Genomic DNA, 22476 nt, shown 5'->3' with positions numbered 1-22476 from the left:
AGCATTTGACTTAATGATGGGATAAATAACTTTTCTGTTCAAAGAGTCGAATTGGAACCTCTATTTTTCCAAATTATATTTGATTAAAAAAAAAAAGAAACCTTGAGTTCATATTTGATATTTGATAATTAAAATTAAAAGTATAATACTTTGATAACAGATCACGTATTTATTGACTTTATATTATACAAAAGCTGACAACACTTTTTTTTTTTTTGTAATTATAGGTCACTTGCAACTGAAGGAGTTCCTATATTTTTAATTTACTGCTGGAATATGAAAATAAACCAGGATATATGTGGACTCTGGAGCTAACTTTGATGACCTGAACTTGATACTAGTATATGTTTTGATCTCATTTCACTACTCTAATCCAAGTCCCTTCCTACGCTCGAAAACGAAACAAAAAATTTGGTGCGGATCAGGGAGTGCCTTTGCTATGCTCTCTCCTTCTTTGCACCTTTTGGCCCAAGCAATAAGCTTGGGGCATTCTGCCTCTAATGCTGAAATTCCCTCTAGTCTCATAACTGTAAAACCAGCTGGTGTAGGACACAAGTGCCACATCTACAAACCCAATATTCTCTCCCCCAAAGTACATTTTGTCTCCAAGCTCTCTTTCCAGGGTCTTCAAGCATTGTATAAACTCCTCCTTTGCTTCTTCTAGGTCTTCTTTCGCCATCCATACCCTCTTCCCAATGCCATATATCTGCACCATTTACATTCACCAATAATATGTGACGTCCAGAAGTATACAAAAAATTGATGTGATTCATGTAAATGGGTTCACTTATCATTAGCTAGCAACTTGGTTGATCAAAATTAATGATTCAAGAATCAAAAGTTTAACTTGGTTAATTCATGCAATCATTTTTTAAAATATTGCATTCAACAAGTCTGAAATTTAAATTTTAATACCTATAACCCATTTTTCTATTTCTAGGTTGCAACCTCTTTTGTATTAAAAAAATAATTATTTAAATCTAAATAGTTAATTTTGATGAGTAAATAGGTAAAAATTAAGTTTGATTTATCAATTGGTGGGCAACTTGGTAGATTTTATGTGGATGTTTAAGAATTTTTCATCTTAATTTATAAAAGGAGGGATCTGAACCCAAATCAAATAATAAGATGCATGAAGATTCAAGATTTTAATCAAAAAATAAATAAGACAAGTACATAACATTAAAGAGAAAACAGAAAGCACTCACATTCTTATCAATGTAATCTGCCCAAAACAAGGCTTGTGACCGTTGATAAGGATCAGAAGGAAGCAAATTAGGTGATTTGTGATTCCAAATTTGATCAATGTATTGAAAGATGATAAGAGATTCACAAATGGGTTTTCCATTATGAATCAAAACTGGGACCTTTTTGTGAAGTGGGTTCATTTCTAGGAGTAGAGGACTCTTGTTAAACAAATCCTCTTGCTTGCACTCATATTTTATCCCTTTTTCGGCCAAGGCAATTTTTACTCTCATTGCAAAAGTGCTTATCCAAGAATCAAGAAGAACCACTTCATCTTCCATTCTTTTTTAATGTTGTTTGGAGTAAAAGAAATATGAAAGCTTCTTCTAATTCAAATAATGATGAGGATTAATGCATGAGGCTAAGCTATTTGTTGCTGTTGATAGCAACAATATTGATGTCATTGCTTACTTCCTAGCAAGTTCTTCGAGTTCCTACTTTGTTTTTCTTATAAAAACAATTAAAAAGTTCAGACATAATCACTTCATCTTCCATTTTTTTTAATGTTGTTTGGAGTAAAAAAATATGAAAGCTTCTTCTAATTCAAATAAAAATGAGGTTTAACGCATGAGGCGGCTAAGCAATTTATAACTGTTGATAGCAACAATATTGATGTCAGTGCTTACTTACTAGCCTGTTCTTTAAGTTCCTACTTTTTTATTTTCTTATAAAACCAATTAAAAAGTCAGATATGGCCAGTTGCTTATAGCTATCAAATTCCCATTTCCTATATATACCCTAAGCAGCAAAACAAAGTTAGGGCAACATGAAAGGTGTTTGAAACACAATTGATTGCTTCCTAGTGCTTTCCCTTGGAGACGCTAGAAATTTTCTCTAACGTTGTGCAAACCCTGGTCATTTTTTTAATTTATCCTAAGGAAAGTAAGGCACAAAGAAAACATAAAATTACCATAGTTGTTTTTGATTCTTTGACTGACCGCATACACAGCTATTAATTAAGATACCAGAAGGGAACTAACAGATAAAGGAGATTGAAATCTATTTGTACACTGATATCACTTCACCATTTTATTCAATGGTAGGTGTATATTTCTATGTTTAAAAAACCACATTTGAATTCCCATCCTCCCAGTCAAAATAATAATTTAAACAAAAAGAAGCCTTTAACTAACTCCATACATGCATTCTGATTAAGGGGAACAACATGGTTTTTTTTTTTTTCTTTGTTTGTTTTATACCACCCAGAATGTGAATAAAGAAGCTTGCTACTCCCTCGGATACGGACATCATTAAGATGCTGGTTTGCTCACCAATAGGAAAATGAAGCAAGAATACATACAATTGTCAAAAGCTCAAAAATAATAGACTAGTGAAGCATGTTAAATGTGCCAAATCATAAAAAATGATGAAAAAGACAAATACCAAGTGATTTGTTTTCCTCCACTGCTTTAAAAAAAACAGCACCATTTAGGTTTTCTATAGTTACTATCTAACTTTCAATTACAGAAAGATTTGATCATCCAAAGTACGAACTTCCAGAAAAGCCAATATAGGCAAGCAACATACTTCACCAGCAACTAGACGACTTCCTTGAATTGAAAAACACAATTCAACTTGGCCAACCTGCAGAATATGAAATTCAAAAAGTCCTCAATTGAAAGATATGTTAATTTGTGACTATCTTTTGTATGCCAACATAAAGACATGAAGTATAATGCGACAAGGAGATATCACAACCTGCAATTGGTGCATATCATCATTTTCATACTTTCAGAGCAGCTTTGTGAACCATGGTTTCTTTGTGTATTTGGTGGCAACTCTTCTCAACAAGATCAAGAAGTTTTTCCAAGTTCACAGCCCATGAGTTGAGAATTTCATTGCTATCCTTTGCTACCTGGAAGCAGATTATTCCCATAGGACGATCAATCTTTGCCACCAATGCCTTGGACACAACCATTTCAGAAAGATGCTTCTCAGCTTCCTGGATTGAAAGGATCAGCTCATCAATCAGGATGGAAACAGCATGGTGGTATGTGATTCTTTTTTGTTTTGCATTTCAAACAAAGGCCTAGGTAACTACCAACAAGATATCTCATGAACAGAGATAGAAGGGGGAAAAAAAAGGCAAGCAAACCTGGACAGTGAGACACAACAACTCTGCAAGTCTCTTCAATGCAATCCTTGAGTAGTACTTTGAAACAACCAGGATATTCTGCAAAGCAGCAAATTCGTTGTCAGTGAGAAACAGATAAGAAATTAATAAGTGAAAAGAATCATATAATAGGAGGGTGGAAAATTTACATGCTCAATAATTCTCTGTCTCAAATCTTCTGCAGCTTTGTCACCCAAAGAGCCTCCAAGCATGTTCTCCTCATTCTCAAATTCATCCTTATAAGAATTCCAAAGGGATGTCCACTGGATAACCTCCATTGTAACTAACTGTTTCAACAGCAACCTATGATGGAAGATTAAACAAATGTGGTCACCTGATAACAGAACATTTCACAAACAACCTACATAGAGCTTGAAATATTCATGACTACTACTAAATTCACCAAGGACATACCTAAAATTTGGAATCTCAGAAAGATTCTTATCCTCCAACGTGGAATTCAGAAGGCTTGACTGCATTGGATCATGTGGGGCCAGGATTAAGTACCAACAGATTTTTCTCAAGACCTGTAAGTAATATATATGAGAACAGTTCAACAGGACTTGATAAGGGGATATATTGAGATGTGCTTTACCGGTATCCACTGAGACGGGTTTTCCCTTATGGATGGAATCTCGTAAATGGCCTTATAGCAACGGCAGATTTCAAGGTAGTCATTGTTATGAAAGTAATACCTACAGAGACAAGAAAAACTCCCGAGTAAGATAAATCCACCCACATAGCAGCAGAGAAAATGATTCACAAAATTCATTTCACGTGCAACCCCTTTGCAGTTGGTTGGGTCTCTACGGTGAAATGGAGGTGGTTAATATTTCTTCCTAAGTTGCTTAGTTATAATGGCAAGCTTCAACTACAAAAGCCAAGGGAAACACTGATTCTCGTTCTTACATCCAACAACAGACAAATAACTGTCTTACATCCAACAACAGTTTGAGAATTTTAAGGATCTATTTTTCAAACAACCATAGGCTCTGTTACTTGAATTTATATCCAGGGTTAAGTTTCCACAAAAGATATAGATTTCTAGCCCAAAAACAATAGAAGAAGTTTTTTCCCTCATCTTGTAAAACAAGGATCAAACCTTACACCATACAATATATATGAAATAACAACCAACAGAAAAAAAACATTCAGTGTACTCTTTTTGCAGATCTCATCCTCAAAAGAAATGCCACATTAAGCAATCTAACTTGAAGTCCTAAGTTTCCACAAAAGATATAGATTTCTAGCCCAAAATCAATAGAAGAAATTTTTTTCCTCATCTTGTAAAACTAGGATCAAACCTTACACCATACAATATATATGAAATAACAATCAACAGAAAGAAAACATTCAGTGTAATCTTTTTGCAGATGTCATCATTGAAAGAAATGCCACATTAAGCAATCTAATTTGAGGCCCTTTCTATGAGCAACTCACATCAGTTTATGAGGGTGCATTCTGAATGAATGCCCTCTTGTGTATATTTATTATCATCAGGATAGTTACAAGCTTTGGACAGAAGGTGCATGTAACTTACTTGAGATCCACTCAAACATTCAATTTATACAAAGATCAATTTACAACACAACAGAAGAACATTCCAATTATTCCAGTTACTTAAAAGTGCATTGGATATTTGATAAGACAACTACACAGAATAACCAAGCTGAGAACAGAATTTCCGCATAGCAAGCTCTTTTTCCAAAATTAAAAATAGGTTTCCAAACCCCCAACCCCCACTTCATCCAGCCTCCCCACCCCACCCCAACCCTCCTCCCTATACAAAGGAAAAGAGATCTTAACAATAATGGCATTAAAGTTCTGAGGTTGTGCTTATAAAGTATACATACTTGTGTAACTGGGGATTTACATAAAATTGATGCCATTCTAACAAAAGTATATAAAAAGTATTCAAGAGCCTTTAAACCTCATAATAATAATTATCAAAACTGAAATCAAAATGGTAACAAGAAAACTGAGCACAAACAATGAAGAGAGAAAAAGGGGACAAATACCGTATCATCAGTTCATAGTAGATACGCTTCAACTCCAATAGTGAAGGTATATCAGCAGGAGGCTCCTCTACAACATTGTCACCTTCTTTCGGTTTCTTCTTTTCCTTTGAGGTATCAGCATCAAATACTCTAGGGCTAATCTTCCTTGAAAGAATTTGAGCACGTACGTAATCCTGGCGATCTAAGCAGAGACGAACCTGCAAAGTTTAATTATTGACAAGTTGACCCAATTATTATAGCAATCTTAATCTAAAAGATGCAATAATATTAAAAACAAAAAGGGCTGCAAGCCTGCAATCAATAAGATGCTATACTTGTTCAAGAATAAAGGCAATTTTCTCAGTTTTTGCCATAGCACCAAATGTTTCCACCTGCAGTTAAAACCAATCCAAATATGAGCAAAAGGGGATAAATACAAAGATCCACAGAAGCTAGCATCTTATTATAGAGGAAACTTACAGCAACTTCCTGCATTAAATCTGCTGCTTCAGCAACAAGGCCCTGTTCTTCTTTAATCTTTGCAAGTTTCTTGATCAATCTAGCTCTCTCAATTTCAACATAAATCTACAAAAGGAAGATGTTTGTTTAGACAAAACATTACAACAATAAACAGATTACATCAGATAACTAGAAAACTTAACGTCAGACACTCACCTTTCCAGCAGACACACTGTTCAGGGTCTTGATGAGCTCTATACGAGTTTCAAGATCTGGTGTCTCATCAATGTATTGCATTGCTTGCTGAACCATCGCAGTCACTGCCTGCAGAGTGCAGATAAACAAACAGCTCTATTAACAACAGTAACTGCCTGCAGAGTGCAGATAATCAAACAGCTCTATTAACAACAGTAATACTGATTAAGTATAACCTCCTACAAACTGTTCTGATAGTAGGTAGAAAATTTTAACAAGATATGAGAAATACTCAATCAAATGGCTGTAGCAGTACGTCAACATTTCTGGCAAAACTACTTCACAATACTAAAAGGCAGGAAAAAATCTAAATTTAGGAGGCTCAATCCTGAGAAGAAGATCTGACCTTTACTCAAATGTTCAATCTATGATGTGATTTCAATTTGGTTCATTTAAGGCTTTTACGTAATAATTTGATTTTATCCTATGGTTCTAACTTCAATAGAAATAACTATTAAATACAAGTTCTTGTTCTGATTAACATGAGAAGAATCATATAAATCTTAGGACAATAATAACAGCAACCATAAGGAAAATATAAGAGGTGATAAAATGAAATTTTATTCATTTAAAACTTTCAATTAGGAATGGTCATCACCAGATCCATCCAAAGAGCTATCCAAATAAAAACATCTGTTCTGGGGCTTTACAAAATTGAACAGAAAGGTAGAAAAGTTTTCTTTCTCTTTTCAAGACTCTGGAAATTGGTTTTTTTTTTTTTTTTTGGCTAGATGAACTAAAGTGGAACTACAATAGAAATAGTGAGGCTGAGGGATGGTAGTGCACTTCAGCAATATTACAGAAAGAAAATGTAAAGAAAAACAAGCACTGAATTCTAGAATATAGGGTTGTTATGGATTGAGTCTTTTGGTTAAACTGTGGAACTGATTTGAGGGGAAATATGGAAGTTTTATAAGAGGTGTGTGGCTTTTGTCAGGGAGATTAAGGGAGGTCGGTAGCTTGAGAGGAGCAAAGGGGAAGAAATAGTGACAGTGGAGGATAAAGAAAGAAGGGAATAATTAGGAAAGAGAGTAGCCTCTGGCAGGCTGGGCAGTGATGATTGATTGAAAAGTGAACCAACAGGAGAATGCAATGAGAGAAGGGAAGATATAAAGCGGCTATATGTTTCTGGAAGTAAAGGAATAGTATGGGAAAGAAAACAGAAAAGATAAAGTAAGGGAGAGAGAGAAAGAATGTGAATGGATAAAAGCAAAAAAGTGATAAAGGAAACCCACAATCATAATTGCACATTGAAGAAAACTTTAGGCCCTAAAATTTTAGCATTTAGCCAAATTTAGGATATTTCTTGGATAACGATTAAGAAAAAAAGCAAAAACAAAAAGTAAATCATATGGGAGACGGGGTGCAAAAGAGCTCGAAATTATGATCCAAAATGCAGCACTCAACACATGTTAAACGAAAGAATTTCAAATTAAGTCTTTATCCACAATCATATCATCAGCATAGGCATGCATATATCCATATATAACCATAGGTGGATCCTCAAAGCAACCAAGGTAAATTTAGCTATACTAACATGGCACACAATAAGACATGATGTCTATTAATAGCAGTCAAAATTTGAATAGATCACCAATTAAATGCTCTTTGTGCATACAAAACAATAATAGGTGTTGTTACAAAGGTAGTATTTTACAGTTTGTTGAAATCAATCTTGACTTATTATTCTAATTTACCAACTAATCTAACTAGATTGCATGAAAAAGTTTACATCATTTAACTGGAATATACTGAGGTGGTATTATACTAATTATAAACAAATAAAGGCCGGAGAATATGAAAATTCAAATGGATTTAAACACCAGGCCTAGCTTATAAACTTCCTTATTAGTACCATTTATCAAAACAAAAGTTTCCTTACTACATAATTGTCCAATATCAATAAGCATAAGTACACTGTTCATGTCAATAGATAGAAAATAAAAGTCCACATTCAAGCAACAGACCAGGCTAGAAGATGAACAAAGAGAGAGCTGTGAGAATGGAACTGTTTTATAAGTTATAATAAAAAAGCAACAAAATTAGAGTTTAAACACACAACAACAATGAACTTCAGCTAAATGTAACTACCAAATGCCAAACACTTCAATATACCAACACCTCAAATAGCAATTATAGCTACCAAATGAAGCATTTAAAAAAACCAAATCACCTTAAATTCCCAAAAAAAAAAAAAAAAGAACCCTAAAAATAATCAGATTCGAAGCACAATCGCATGCAAATAATCAAATTAGATGCAACCCACAATTATACACAAACCCTAAATTTCCAAATATAAAAGCGGGTAAAACGATAAATTGAATTCAGTAAAGAGAAAGTAAAAATATTTCTTACCTGCTTAAGTTGACCTCGTTTCTTGGCCAAATTAACGATCTGCTCATTTAGAGACTTCCAATCCTTGTCTTCAAAACAAAGCTGCAATATGTCGGTGACCGCTTTCTTGGTCCCAGCGACATCGCCGGCGAATCGCATCTGCTTCTCAACATTAAGCAACTGATCGATCGCCGCCTCCATATTTCCGTTTTTACCCTCCTGTAAAATCCCCAAATAAAAAAAAAAATCAGTGAGAATTTGAAGAAGTAGAAGAAAATGGAGATTTCAGATCTCAAAAGAGAAGAGGAAAACAATAATAATAGAAAGTTCGATGTTACCATAGCTTCAGACAACAAAACCTAGCAGACAGAAAAAGAGGAGTGAAACTCTGAGTTTCTTGGATTCGTGAACTTGCTTTAGCGGAGAAAATGAGAAAAGCAGAGTGTTATAAAGTCGGACCGGACAATCATGCCTAAACCGGGTTTTGGGTTTTTAAGTTCAAAAAAGTCCGGTTCTAAATTTTTCTCACGTTCTTTTTGCACAAGACAAAGAAAGAGAGGCAAACGAGCCTAGCATTCCTCCAATGAATTGTTTTTTTTTTTTTTAATAGTTGATATTATTATTTGTAATTTATAAATGTGAGAAAAATAAAAATATATATAAAAAAGAATCCCAAACCAGAGTAGAGTAAAAAGAAAATTAAAAGGTATACTCAAATTATTTACTCATCATAAAATTTGTCATTTTGATTTGGTTAAATTATTTTTACGATATCTAAATTTGAAGTAAATATTATTTTAATTCTTAAATTTTAAAAAATATATATATTGATCTCCTATATTTTGATGATTGTAACAAAACGTTTCTTCCGTTAGTAAAATTAAATTGATATAAAAAGAAAAATTATAAAGTAAGATATTGAATTGATAATATTATAAATTTAAAATTAAGAGATAAAATAATTATGAAAGAAATAAAGTTCGATAAAACTTATTTTTTTAATTTATTTTTATGGATATTAATTTTTATCAATTTTTATTGTTATTTTTGTGATGCTAATTTTTAAATTAATTAATTTTTTTATTTTTTTATGAAAAATTTTTGTTAAATTGCAATTCGACTTACTGATATATGGAGTTGTCAACAAGAATTACTAGTTAGGTTTGATTTGAATAGAGTTTTGAACATGATTTTTAAAATTTAAACTCAACCTCGTCAAATTATTATTTTATTAATAAAATATTTTTTATGTAATTTTATTTTAAAATATTAATATAAAAATTTTTTTAATATTTTAATTTTTAATAGTAAAATGGGCCTGTTTAAGAACAAGTCAAACTAGGCCTTGAACGAAATTTTGACAGTATCATTCAAATTTAACTCAATTTATGAAAATTTTTAATTGCAATCCAAATTAATAAATTTGTTATTTTATATTAATAAGTGATAACAAGAATTTTATAATATTTCATTCAAATTTGTATACTAATATTTTATAATTAAAATTTTTTGAATTTTTAAAAAATATTTTATGAGTATGAAATATTATAAATAAATGACAAATACACAATGAAATATTTTATGATGATGTATAATCTAATTATGTATTTTAAACAAATAATAAATAAATTTGAAGAAAAATAGGCAATTTTTATTTTCAAAATATATTTATTTTTTATCCTAAAATTGGACTTAAAAAATATTTACTAACAAAATTAAAGATAAAATATAATTTTATTTTTTATATAATTATCAAATTTTCTAGTATTAAATAAAAAAATTTTATCATCATCTCTCTTTTGTAATTTTAACATCTAATGACTTAACTAACTATTTGAATGATGGAAAAACGATTTTGTTATGATCATTAAAATATAATGATTAATATATTATTTTTAAAAAATTAAAAAGCAAAACGATACTCATATCAAACTTTAAAAACAACGGAAGTAATTTACCCGTTTGATTTAATACTGAGTTTGTTTTAATACCTACCATGCCTTTATCTAAATGAGATGCTTTCAACGGTCAACATATTCATTTACTATTATATTTGTTAGGGTTATTATATTAATTTATTATAATATAAGATAATTTTTTTTTATAAAAAATTTTTTGAGATAAATAAGTTACTTAATCTTTCAAATCATAATAAAATATGTCGTATTTGATAATTTAATACAAATAATTATAAATCATGCATTCGAAATTATCACAATAAATAATTACGAGTAAAATTCAAATCTAATACCTCTTTGTCGAAGATAAAATATAAGATAAATTATATTGCAAGGAAGTGAAGCCATCTTTGATATTATTTTGTAAAATGATATCAACACTAGCCTATGCTTGAGAATTAATTTAGATAGTATACATACTATATAAAATTTTAGATATTATGAATTTGAAAAGATTTAATCACGTAATATCTTTGAATTAGATATAAATTAAAATTAAAAAGATTGATTAAAAATTAAAAAAATTAACCTCGTCAAATAATAGCAATATCTACATTAACATCACTAATTTTACTTTAAGCAAACCAAATGCCTGTATAGCACTAGAAAAATATCTCTGTAGCCATTAATTAATTAATGACCATTCTTAGCCGTTAATTTAAAAAAAAAAAAATTCACTCACTCTTAGCGTAAATAGTTTCCAATCTTAACTCTTAAATATGTAGAAAGAAACAAGGCATGAATAACAAACAAGGCATGAATATCACATAAAAGTCACAAATGAGTATAGAAATTAATTAAAAACTCAAAATTTTGGAAATGAAATTATCTAAACCCTAAACTCAAATCTAAATACTTAACCCCAAATCATTCCATACCCAAAATGATTTGAATTTTAAGTGATTCATGGTGTGAAATAACTCAACTTCAACTCGACCAACCGCGGCCCATGCCATCCCAGTTCTTACCAGTGGCAGGTCAAGTCAACCAGGGGAACATTTGTTACGTTTCCAGTACAAATAAAAAGGGGCAGAGTTTGTCATTAAAAAAAAAAAAAAAAAAGAGCGAAAATGGACTCAAAGACAAACCGAAGCCAGACTTAGAAGCATTAGACACTCATCCGCTCAAGATCTCACCTACTACCAAGTGTCAACAGTTCTTCTCCACCAACTACCTTCATTCTTCCTTCCCTCTTCTTTCTTTCTTCCTTTACTTTTTAGCACAGAAAAGAAAAGCTGTTGAAACTAACCAAGGTCTCAGCAGAAATGTCATCCTCCTCCTCCACTAAAGAAGCCAATGTCATCACCTGCAAAGGTAACTCTTGACACCCATCATTCCTTTTTTCTTCTTCTTCTTTTAATTGTTGTGTTGTTATGGTTTGATTGATTTTTTGAATTATTCTAATTTGTTGTTAAAGCAATGGTGGCATGGGAAGCTGGAAAGGAACTGGTGATGGAGGAAGTGCAAGTGAGCCCACCTCAGCCTCATGAAATCAGGGTCAAAGTTGTTTGTACCTCTCTTTGCCGCACTGACATTACTGCTTGGGAATCTCAGGTGCTTTCTGCTTCTTCTTCTTCTACAGATTAATCCCACTTGCTTTCCATTTTTTATATTATGTGTTAACTCTGATTGTTTTATATTCCCCTCTATAATACCCAACTTGCCTTTGCATTATATTAGGCTACCCTTATTGACAGGAGAAGAAGAAAAGATCAGTCATTTATGTATTTGATGTCATTCTCAATGAATGAGGGTGAGATGCCATTATCAGAGCTCAAATATGTAAAGAACTTTAGGTGGTCAAATTTCTAGTTGAATGCAGAGCCTTCTGCAAAATAGTAAGGAATTTGGGAGGAAAAATATTCTAGTTGACTCCATGTCTTCTTCACAATAATGTTGTTGATATAGTTTCCATTTAAATGTTAATTGCATTTTCTCTTAGAAGGAGAACTTCAAAGTTCTGGATGGTGAAGCAAAATTTTCTTCTATTCTATTTTATCCAAGAAACACTTCTTGTTTTTACTTCAAATTTTTTCTACCATTGCTGCTTTAGTACTGGCTTGTATATCTAACAGAGCATGCTCATGTGCAGGCTATATTTCCTCGGATATTTGGTCATGAAGCATCAGGGTCAGTTCTGCACCATTTTGGTTTTAAGTGTTCTTTGCAAGTCCCTGTAATCAGTTAAACTTCAATCCGATGCTGTATCTGTTCGAACAAATGTTCTAGAAAATTAAGTAAACCATAATAAAGATTTGACATACTATGGCTTAATGCACCACATAAGGTCTGCCACAGCAAACGAAGTCAAATAGAGCTTCACTAGAATTTCTGAGATTTTAAAAATCAAGGATATCATTACTGTTTTTCTTTATGATTATATTAACTGTCATATGGTGTCATTACACAGTTGACAAAAGAAACTGGCATTAAAGTTTAGTGTTGTTTTGCAGGATTGTTGAGAGTGTGGGCGACGGAGTGACTGAATTTGTGGAGGGGGACCATGTGCTTACAGTATTCATCGGAGAATGCAAGACATGCAAGCACTGTGCATCTGGTAAGAGTAACATGTGCCAAGTCTTGGGTTTGGAAAGAAGAGGTGTAATGCACAGTGATGAGAGGACACGCTTCTCGGTTAAAGGGAAACCCGTTTATCATTATTGTGCGGTTTCAAGTTTCAGTGAATATACAGTTGTGCACTCTGGATGCGCTGTCAAAGTTAGCCCACGTGCACCTCTGGAGAAAATATGCCTACTGAGTTGTGGAGTAGCTGCTGGTAAACAAACTTTTAGTACAATATTGCTGAACTCATTGTGCAGCTTTATCTTTATGTTTCAAGGATGAAGTAGCAGGAACATATGTTGAGACCTTTACAAAGAGCTAATGCTTGAATAAAAGAACAAAAGTCTTTGGGGTTCCATGGGTTTCCTTAGCTAACTAATATACTCTTGAGCATTATAAGTTTGTTTCATTTGGATGCAATTCACCACCATAGTTGACTACACTTGACACTCAAGGCTATGGTTTTAGGTCTTGGTGCAGCTTGGAATGTTGCTGATATATCTGAAGGATCAACTGTGGTGATCTTTGGTCTTGGAACTGTGGGCCTTGCTGTAAGTATAAGTAGAGTACTTAGTAACAAGCTCAATGCTTTAATGATATGTCCTCCACATTTGCTCCATTTTGATCAATTATAGCAAAGATTCTATGATTAGGTTGCACAAGGTGCCAAACTTAGGGGAGCATCTCAAATAATTGGTGTGGAGACTAATCCTGAAAAGTATGAAAGAGGTAATATAAATATTTCACCTCCAACTTCTGTTTTGAATCTTGAGCCTGTTGAAAATTCTCTAAAACGATGTGTGGTTATGTTTACAGCAAAGGCTTTTGGAGTCACAGAATTTTTGAACCCCAAGGACTATAAAGAACCTGTTCAGCAGGTATTCATTCAAAGAGCAACAAAATTCATAAAATTTCTTTTATAATAATGTTAAATACATATCCTTATAATGAATGACATTCAAAAGGATGTATGATAACACTTGAAATACGGAACATCATTACTGATTATGCCTCTTACAAGTCGTATACTAGCTGGTATAAGTTTGCTGCAGAAACATGCATATATACATATATATATATATATATATGTCCATGTCAGCCATGCATGTACACGCACGGGCAAACTAAAAAGAAACAGTACTGAAGCTTTAGACAGTGCAATGAGAAACTAAAATTCAATTGATTTTTTTTTCTTTTTTCCTTTTTCTTTTTGAGAATTTCAGGTTATTAAGCGCATATCTGGTGGAGGGACAGATTACTCTTTTGAATGCATAGGTGATACTGGAATGGTAGCTACCGCGTTGCAATCATGCTGCGATGTAATTTCTCTACATACGATTTGTTAATTCTCTTTTTTGGAGAAGATTTATTCACCAAACTGAAAATTTCTGGTCCTCTGTTATCCCATAGGGATGGGGTTTGACAGTTACTCTTGGTGTACCAAAAATGAAGCCTGAAATAGCAGCTCACTATTCAGCATTTCTTTCAGGAAGAACATTGAAAGGATCTCTATTTGGAGGATGGAAACCTAAATCTGATCTTCCATCATTAGTAGAGAAGTACATGAACGAGGTAAGAATTGCAGCAGAACTTCCTATAGGATTGATGCGTAGTTATTGCAAATAGCATTTTTATTGGTTTTTCCATTTTTCATTTACTTTTTGGACTGTGCTATGTTTTTGGGTTCTAAAGCACCGCTCATCAGTAGTGAAAATATAGACCATATATATCCTTTCCTGTATATTCCACACAGCTCCTACTAGTAGCCATATAGTTCCTTGATTTGCATAGGATAGGTTCATATCTTGAATGGATAATGTGTGTTGCCTACAATCAAAATGGTGGTTGAAAATTGCACAAGGCCCTTGCAGCGGATCTTGATATTTAGTTTTGAGGGGGCCAATTCAAACTATATATTACTTTTAATTTAGAGTATTCTATTTTATTTACTAATATAAAAAATATATGCAAACAATATATTAAATAAATATAAAATCTCATAAAATTATAAGTTTTATCAATTTATAAATAGATTAATCAATTTAATTTTCATAATAAAATCTCAACAAGCATAAGTGTCAAACTTTGTAAAAGAAGAATTATTTATATGTAATGACAACTCAATTTTATAATACTATAACAAAAATTGAGAAAGAATTATCCCAAACTTTTGACAAAAACACAAAAAGTTTAAGATTACTGATATAAAGACAAGAATATATACATTTATTTTAAAAAGCAAAGCTTAACATCAATTTTATAGCTTTGTAAAAGTGGCTGTCAAGAATGGCAACCTAAATGATTAACTAAAACACATTGAAAATGGTCACAAAGATATAGAACAAAATTGAAATATATAAGAAGAGTAGTAATAGGTAAAAGGAAAAAAAACACACATTGTAATACTTAGTTGTAAATAAATTTATTCAAGGGTTGGGTTATCTACCCAAACCCGAAGGATTTTCTAAGTTTCGAGAAAGTGTGAATAAAAAATTAAAACTCATTAAATGGGTTTGGATATATTTTTAGATCCGTTTAAATTTTTGATCGAGTCTTGGACAAAAAAATTAAAATCCGAGCCCGACTCGACCCGACCAACCCAAATAAACACATTTATATAAATTTTTATTATAAAATTAAAAATAAAAATTATATATTATTAAATTTTATATATTATTAAACTTAAATTTATTTTTATATAATTTTTATTTTTAATTTATAAATGTGTAAGTGAATTGAATATAATCTCATTAAACTTAATTTAATCACATTTTAAAATACTTTTATTATATAAATTTAGTTTAATGGATGAGTTTGGGATTTTTTTTTTTTTTAATTTGAGCTAGATTTGAAAAATTTTAAAATTCAAAATATTGAGTTTGGTCAAATTTGATTAAACATATAAGCTATTAATATCAAATATAAGTCCAATCCGAACCCGACCTAGTTCTACCCATAAACACTTCTAGTTGTAAACTTAGAGTTCTGTTAAGAAAGAAAAATAGTCAAATAACAATAGAATTTTAACTCATAAATTACAATACATAAAATTAAGATACACACAAAAATAAATAAAATTAGCATTAATAGTTTTAGTTTGAGGATTCAGTTCATATTTGTTTAATATAAATATATAATTAAGTAACGGGTTTTCCAAAATCTTGGATAATCCGCCGTTGCAAGGAAAAAAAAAAGACAAATAAAATGGTAAAATTAGCATTAGCAAAGCCTGTTAAGCAATTACTAACTTGGATTATAAAGCAAAAGAGATAAACCAACATTTTATTAATATTTTAGTATAAATAAATAAATAAGAACGTTTGGTAATTTCACTTTTTTGTTCATTAACCTCTTTTAAGTTGAAAACAGCCGAGCAATTTCATGGTCATTCTTTCTTACATGGATGATAACATTTGAAAAGGAATCCCTTTGTTCAAATTAAAAAAAGAAAAAAATCAATTAATGCATACCTATTTTAGGGTCTCCATACCTAAATTTTATTATGCATGACCTTTAAGATCTTACATAGAATTGGTCCTTCAGAGAAAATAATAGCTACTCATTGTGAGATGAAAAGATCGAATCAGCGAAGCATTCATATATTGTGCAAGTTTCTAGTCCATTGGTGCTCAAGATTGTATTAGGAAAATGTTCATATGCACAACATAGGTGCTTTAATATGAACCTTTTCTTCCCAGGGTTGTGCATCTGTAAAACACCCCGCAAGCTTGCTACTGGCAGCCATGGCTATTTATGTTTTTCATCAGATAGAAAACATAATGTGTTGACTTAATAACTCTTGTCACAGGAAATCCAGGTGGACGAGTTCATCACACATAATCTGGCATTTGAGGATATCAACAAAGCATTCAGTTTGATGAGAGAAGGAAAATGTTTGCGATGTGTTATTCACATGCCAAAGTAGCTTCCATATATGGCTGGGGTTGTCAAGTGTGCACAAATAAATGTGGAAGCAAACATGATCTATTCTGTGTTTGATGCTGATTTACTTGGGTATTTATTGTGAAGAGAGAGATTTGCCTATCTTAATTATCCGTTTATTTTTTCCCAAACTAAGGTTGTTTGCAATCTTATTTTCCAAACTAGAGTTCATTTAAACTTTATTTCTAAACACATGTAATTTGAAACAATTAAATTTCATATCAACATTTTATTTATATATCCTGATTGAGCTTGGAATAGCTCAGTTGTAAGTCTTGACTGAAGCTTTTAATTCCATCGTACTAGTGAAAATTTCCTTGAAGTCCTTGGCAAAGGTTGTCAAAATAGTGGATGTAGGTCAAAGGGAACAGACCACTGTATATATATAGATGTGTATGATCTTCTTCTCCATCATCTTTATTTAGAGAAATCTGCTTTTTACTCTAATTTTTGCACTTACAACATTTTAAACCTTTCAATCTTCATTTTACTTTCACAAAATGTCACTCCCTCTAATATTATTTACTTGAGGCAAACAATGATGTAGCTTAGAATAGCTTAGTTATAAAAATAAATTTAAAACTACTTTTACCTATACTTTTTTTTTTTTTACTTTCCTTGCTCACTTTTAATTTTGTCGCCAATTTAGTCACTAAATTTTTTAAATTGAGTAACCAATTAAACAATCATGTTATTTAAAAAATTTGTTAAAAGTTTTTTTTTCTTTTATCTGTTTTCTCTTTTTTTTTCTTCATTATTTTCGTTGATTTTCATTTTTTTCATTTTATTTATATTGATTAGTATTTAATTAAATAAATTACATTTTAATCATTTTATTACTTTTCAAAAAATAGACTTTTTTGAAAAAATCATATCCTTTTATTGTATAAAATACTTAAATAAATGAACTCTTTCAGTGATATAGACACCAAAATGAATAAAAGTAAAATATATTATTGATCACTTAATTATAATTATATTTTTAAAATAATCACTTAATTATTAATTTTTTATTTAATCAATTAACTTTGAATAAGTATTTTTTATCACACAGTTACTAGTTCTAGTCCTTAATGATATGCTGATTTGATATTATTATGCCAACTATCAAGTGTTACATACTCCTACTATCCCATTATTTTTACATCAGTTATAATAATATATTATATAACGTATCAAATGATGTGATGGTATCATGAGATATATAATTGCTAACATAGCAGTATTACCTCAGCATACTCATAGAGATTGATCACTTACTGATAAAAAACGTTTTTTTTTCAAATTTAAGTGATTAAATTGAAAGTTTTAATAATTAAATGATCATTTTAAAAACACCCCTATAATTGGGTGACTAAATGTGCATTTTACCCAATTGATAAATATATATATAATGGCATGAAGGTGAGAGACGAGGCGCAGTCTTTCCCAAGCATTCTCCCGTTCTGCGTCTGCCAATAGTTGCCTTACATAATTTGCCAAAGGTGACTTTTATTATAAATATAATTTTTCTTTATGAAATTCGAAATAGGGTAGCAATCATCCAAAGTAATTATTTGTGTAGATTTCAGAAAAATAAGCATTTGGGATTGGGATTTGGAGTTTATTGATTATGTGCTTTCGGTGAAACAATTTTATAAACCCTTAAGAGTACAATTTGCGAATGAATGCCAAAACCAAATTTGACTGTTCTGTTTACACTTCAAAATTTGTGTTCTAAGCTCTATTTTTCATCTCAACACTTGTCATTTCGGATTATCTTTGTTTTTGCTATTTGCTTTTTCACTTTGTGAAGAATTGTTATAAGATAAAACCCAACGGTCATAATAATTGATTGATAATGTATGAGGAAATGGTTAAAATATAACTTTGAATTCAACGTAATTGGTTTATTGGGCAGTGATGTAAGACATATTGTTATCTAAAACTTTTTTTGTGTGTGAGAATATTGCTTGCTTTTTGTATCAAAGCTTTTCATTTTATGCTTCTGAAAACGATATGAAGTTGTAAAATGAACAACCAAGTGGAGTCCTAGCTATTATGGGTTTTCTTTTGTGAAATTAATAAGATTAAGATGCCTAGATTATTTATTTATTTATTTTGGGTTTTTTTTTTTTTTCAGCTTTTCAATATGGAAGAGGCTGCAAAGACGGCAAGAGAATCCCTGGACCTGGCATTTCACATCTCAAACATTCTTGATACTGGTGTTGATCGGCATACCCTCTCAGTTCTCATTGCACTTTGTGACCTGGGTTTGAACCCTGAGGCATTGGCTGCTGTTGTTAGGGAACTTCAGGTAGAACCCTGTCCCTTGCCCCCAACACCAACTGCCCCATCATCAGTTCCTTAAACAGGTTTGTAGTGCCCCCTCAGTTTTTAAGATCGATCTGGGAGACTCTCAGGTGACTTTTGACTACTGTTGTAGCAAGTCTTGTTCGTACCACAGGGAAAAGGAAAGGGGGCAATACATGTAATTTAATATTACTTTCGCCATTCTCAATATTGTCCAACGTTAATAGATATATCAATTCCAGGTTCACCATCAATTTCATTAAATCCACTTCCCGTATCTTCTTCTAATAGTCTATGGTGGAGCCTAGTTTAGTTTGTTAAGTTCCTACTTTTTTTTTTGTGACATGTTCGTAGTAGTTAATTTTTTACATCCAATCTGAGTATGTACAAAGATGTATTCCAGTTAGAGCCTCTTAAGAGGTCTCAGAATTCTAGATGTTTTATGAGCTTGCAAGCTACAAATGTAAACTACCAATCATCATGATTTGTCTGTGACTAATTTTTCTAACGGTTGTCATTGGGTTCCCATTCAGGGATCAGGTCTCTTAACATGCTATGGGATAAAATAATTTAATGGCTTTCTTCCCTCATTTCTTATGATTCTGAAGCCATATGGTATTTCTGGTGACCTTTGGCCTGAGATCTTGGGTTCAAGTCTAAGCAGTGGTTAACATGCTATGGCATTAAACATTCAATGGTTTTTTTCCCTCATTTCTTATGACTCTTAAGCCATATGGTATTTTTTATGACCTTTGATCTGAGATCATGGGTTCAAGTCTAAGCATTGGTCTATGTGTTGCTCAACTAATGGGGAGAAAGGCTATACCACATTTATGAATGCTAAGTGTAGACAGCCATGATTGTCAGTAAATTCTAATCTCAAGTATTTGATGTGTAAAATGGTATGCAAAAGCTCTATTGTTATTAGTAAATGGCAATTGACATCTATTGTTAGTCACTGGGGTGAATATTAGAGGAGAATGGAACAGAGAGAGTGAGGAAACATAGTGTAGATAGGAGGTACAGAACATTTAGATGTCTAATATAATATCTAAACTATTGGAATATGTATGACACCCTTTGCAAAACTAATCCCTTAAAAGCTACCCCTAAAAATATTTTATTGATGGAACACCAAACCAAGCATTGGTATTTGTCACCTGTCCACTTTTGGTTTTGAGAAATATATGGGTGACCGAGCAAGGTTCATGTAGTTTTATGAGAGTTTCTGGATATCAGTCAATGTAGCATTTGGATAAATATAATCTGCAAGTGCATGCAGACGTAGTATACTAGTATGTACTCCATTATTTCTCTGCTGTGTATTAAGCTAGATAAACAAGCGACATTATATGAAGGATGGAGGTATTTGCTGGATAAGAATATGTGCTCCTTCATGGTAGCTTGCCTGTTCTCTGTTTATTAATCTAACAGAGAATCCTTTTGAATACCAATGTCATTTCATCCATGCTTGGTACAATATATACCCAAGAAATATATTCTGATTTTCATGGAATTGTACTATTATTTTGTTCCTTACTGCTTTTGTGGCTTTAAATATAGCATGTTAATTTATTTTTCCTATTTCTGCAGCTCAAATATGTTAGGCATAAATGCTCCTATCCCATTACCCTCTATGGTTTATATGTTGACATTTCCTTGCCTGACCTAGACTCACTAAATTAGAATGCAACAGCTGAAGTAGTTCTTTTCTGGACAACTACTACTGCTCAACCGTGTATCAGAATAGTGTATGCATGATAGTTCTTGGTGCAAAATCATCACTATCTTTTGATCAATGTTGTGTCATTCGAGGTTCTTTGAATTCTTTTTCTGAACTTTTATGTGAATAAGTTCTGTTTGTAATTATTCTCAAGAAAATGATCGACATAGGTTCTCCCATATGTCATTTTGTTAGAATATGAGCTACTTACATAATGTATCTCTTTTATGTTGAAACATATATAAAAGTTGTCAGATGTATGCTGGCAATATATTTGAATCAATTTGTGCAAAATATAATTTATCAATGATGCAAGTGGTCTGTGGTTCTGCTTTTGCAGTTTTTCACGATTCTGGATTGTTTTAAACCCTTCAGCCATCCATCCATTGTTCAAAGTACTGTGTCCAACCAATAGTACAGGATGTTTTTAGGAGCTAACCTATGTAAATGGCATCTTCCATCTTCTACTAAAGCTATAGAGAGAAGCAAACTGTGCGGCTTTTTGGCAAAAACAGAAGGCTGAGGGTTCGGGGATGGTTGTGCAACTACAGTGTAATCTGGTGCGGTGGGGGTGGACTGATGGAACGGTAGCTAGTTGGGAGTGTTGGGGCAGTGGTGAGAAAGCTACTGCACATCAATCGCCATCCTAGCACAGCATATGCTCTGATAAGGACAGTTGGGACAGCTACTCAACATTCTGTTTTTCCCAAACCTACACCCAACCATTGCTTTCTTCTAGCAATATTCTTTGCAGCAATTTAGCCACTCAACTTGCACTATATATACATATATATATATATATATATATATATTTTCCTTCTGCAGAATTCTTGCATGAATGAGCATGACAAGGATACGAAAATCTGTACATCTAAAGACAGCAAGGTATTTTGAGACCAATGCGAACACAAAGCTAGAAAAAAAGGAAACCGGTTAGAAATCATTCAAGTCATTAGTTGGATTGCAGAATAAGATATTGTAGCTGATTCTTATACTCTTTTGTTTGCTTCATTCCCCAAAAATTGACTGTTCCAATTCTTCTGTTCTTGGTGGACTTTTGAATTTTATTAGCTATATATTAAAGTATATAAACAAATTTTTTATGGTTTTTTAAAGTTTCTCTTTCGTCGGATGTTAGAATTCTTTTAGTATTGTTTCATGCATGAATAAATAGATCCTAAATATGAACTATGAATTTCATATTTATTATATATTAGAGTTTGATTTGGAATAAAAATATTCGCATAAATTTTAACTTTTGAGATAAAATTTTAAATCTTAAATTACAATACCGTATAAATTGGTGTAGATTGTGATACATAACATCCTTGTTTAACTTCACTTTTATTGGACTTTTGGTAGAGAATAAACTTATTATTCTGCTGTCTTTTAAGTAAGAATGCATGCTTTTGTTTTTCCAATTTTTAGTTTAGCATGTGTTTGTTTGGAAACAAAAAATTCAGCCAAAAAGAAGGAATCAAATCGAGGATCGATTCCAATCGCTATCAATTTCAACTTATAGGCCAATGGCCATGTTGATATTCTTTCTCATTTATCGACTAAATTAAGTTGAATTCTGCCAATATTCTGTAAATG

General features: G+C 31.9%; 2 protein-coding genes and 2 pseudogenes across 4 annotated transcripts; 2 read left to right on the top strand and 2 right to left on the bottom strand.

Moving 5' to 3' along the window:
* Window positions 1-226: 226 nt before the first annotated feature.
* On the bottom strand, window positions 227-1616 carry LOC111293886 (putative glutathione S-transferase parA; annotated as a pseudogene).
* Window positions 1617-2484: 868 nt separating this feature from the next.
* On the bottom strand, window positions 2485-8821 carry LOC111293885 (26S proteasome non-ATPase regulatory subunit 12 homolog A). The gene is made up of 12 exons (XM_022886930.2): window positions 8742-8821; window positions 8425-8622; window positions 6031-6138; window positions 5836-5940; window positions 5691-5747; window positions 5377-5573; window positions 3954-4053; window positions 3773-3885; window positions 3508-3661; window positions 3341-3418; window positions 2944-3187; window positions 2485-2829 (listed from the first exon to the last, which is right to left on the bottom strand). Exons 1-11 carry the CDS (start codon window positions 8742-8744, stop codon window positions 2969-2971), a joined length of 1332 nt encoding a protein of 443 aa, XP_022742665.1. The 5' UTR covers window positions 8745-8821; the 3' UTR covers window positions 2485-2829; window positions 2944-2968.
* Window positions 8822-11246: 2425 nt separating this feature from the next.
* LOC111294076 (GroES-like zinc-binding dehydrogenase family protein) lies at window positions 11247-17187 on the top strand. The gene is made up of 10 exons (XM_022887241.2): window positions 11247-11675; window positions 11779-11915; window positions 12454-12491; window positions 12815-13137; window positions 13392-13474; window positions 13577-13652; window positions 13740-13801; window positions 14147-14242; window positions 14334-14495; window positions 16732-17187. Exons 1-10 carry the CDS (start codon window positions 11627-11629, stop codon window positions 16846-16848), a joined length of 1143 nt encoding a protein of 380 aa, XP_022742976.2. The 5' UTR covers window positions 11247-11626; the 3' UTR covers window positions 16849-17187.
* A 1062-nt stretch (window positions 17188-18249) lies between these two features.
* On the top strand, window positions 18250-21988 carry LOC149514998 (mitotic-spindle organizing protein 1B pseudogene; annotated as a pseudogene). 2 transcript variants are annotated; one of them, XR_016327450.1, is made up of 3 exons: window positions 18250-18349; window positions 18988-19219; window positions 21221-21988. The product of XR_016327450.1 is annotated as a mitotic-spindle organizing protein 1B pseudogene, transcript variant X2 (transcript). The 2 variants fall into 2 exon arrangements; XR_016327449.1 differs by lacking the exon at window positions 21221-21988 and having other exon boundaries at window positions 18988-19635.
* Window positions 21989-22476: the final 488 nt, after the last annotated feature.

The sequence above is a fragment of the Durio zibethinus genome, chromosome 14, assembly GCF_047325235.1.
Source record: "Durio zibethinus cultivar Kanyao isolate XHJ-2024 chromosome 14, ASM4732523v1, whole genome shotgun sequence".
In the NCBI taxonomy this organism is placed as follows: domain Eukaryota; kingdom Viridiplantae; phylum Streptophyta; class Magnoliopsida; order Malvales; family Malvaceae; genus Durio; species Durio zibethinus.
Note: the sequence above shows the minus strand (reverse complement) of the source record. Positions and strands in the feature narration are given on the sequence as shown.

Coding starts and splice junctions, on each gene's coding strand:
- LOC111294076 (XM_022887241.2), top strand. CDS start 11,627: ATGTCATCCTCCTCCTCCACTAAAGAAGCCAATGTCATCACCTGCAAA. Junction 11,676..11,778: donor CAATGTCATCACCTGCAAAG/GTAACTCTTGAC, acceptor TTGTTGTTAAAG/CAATGGTGGCATGGGAAGCT. Junction 14,496..16,731: donor TAGAGAAGTACATGAACGAG/GTAAGAATTGCA, acceptor CTCTTGTCACAG/GAAATCCAGGTGGACGAGTT.
- LOC111293885 (XM_022886930.2), bottom strand. Junction 6,139..8,424: donor AACGAGGTCAACTTAAGCAG/GTAAGAAATATT, acceptor TGCACTCTGCAG/GCAGTGACTGCGATGGTTCA. Junction 5,748..5,835: donor ATTTAATGCAGGAAGTTGCT/GTAAGTTTCCTC, acceptor TTTTAACTGCAG/GTGGAAACATTTGGTGCTAT.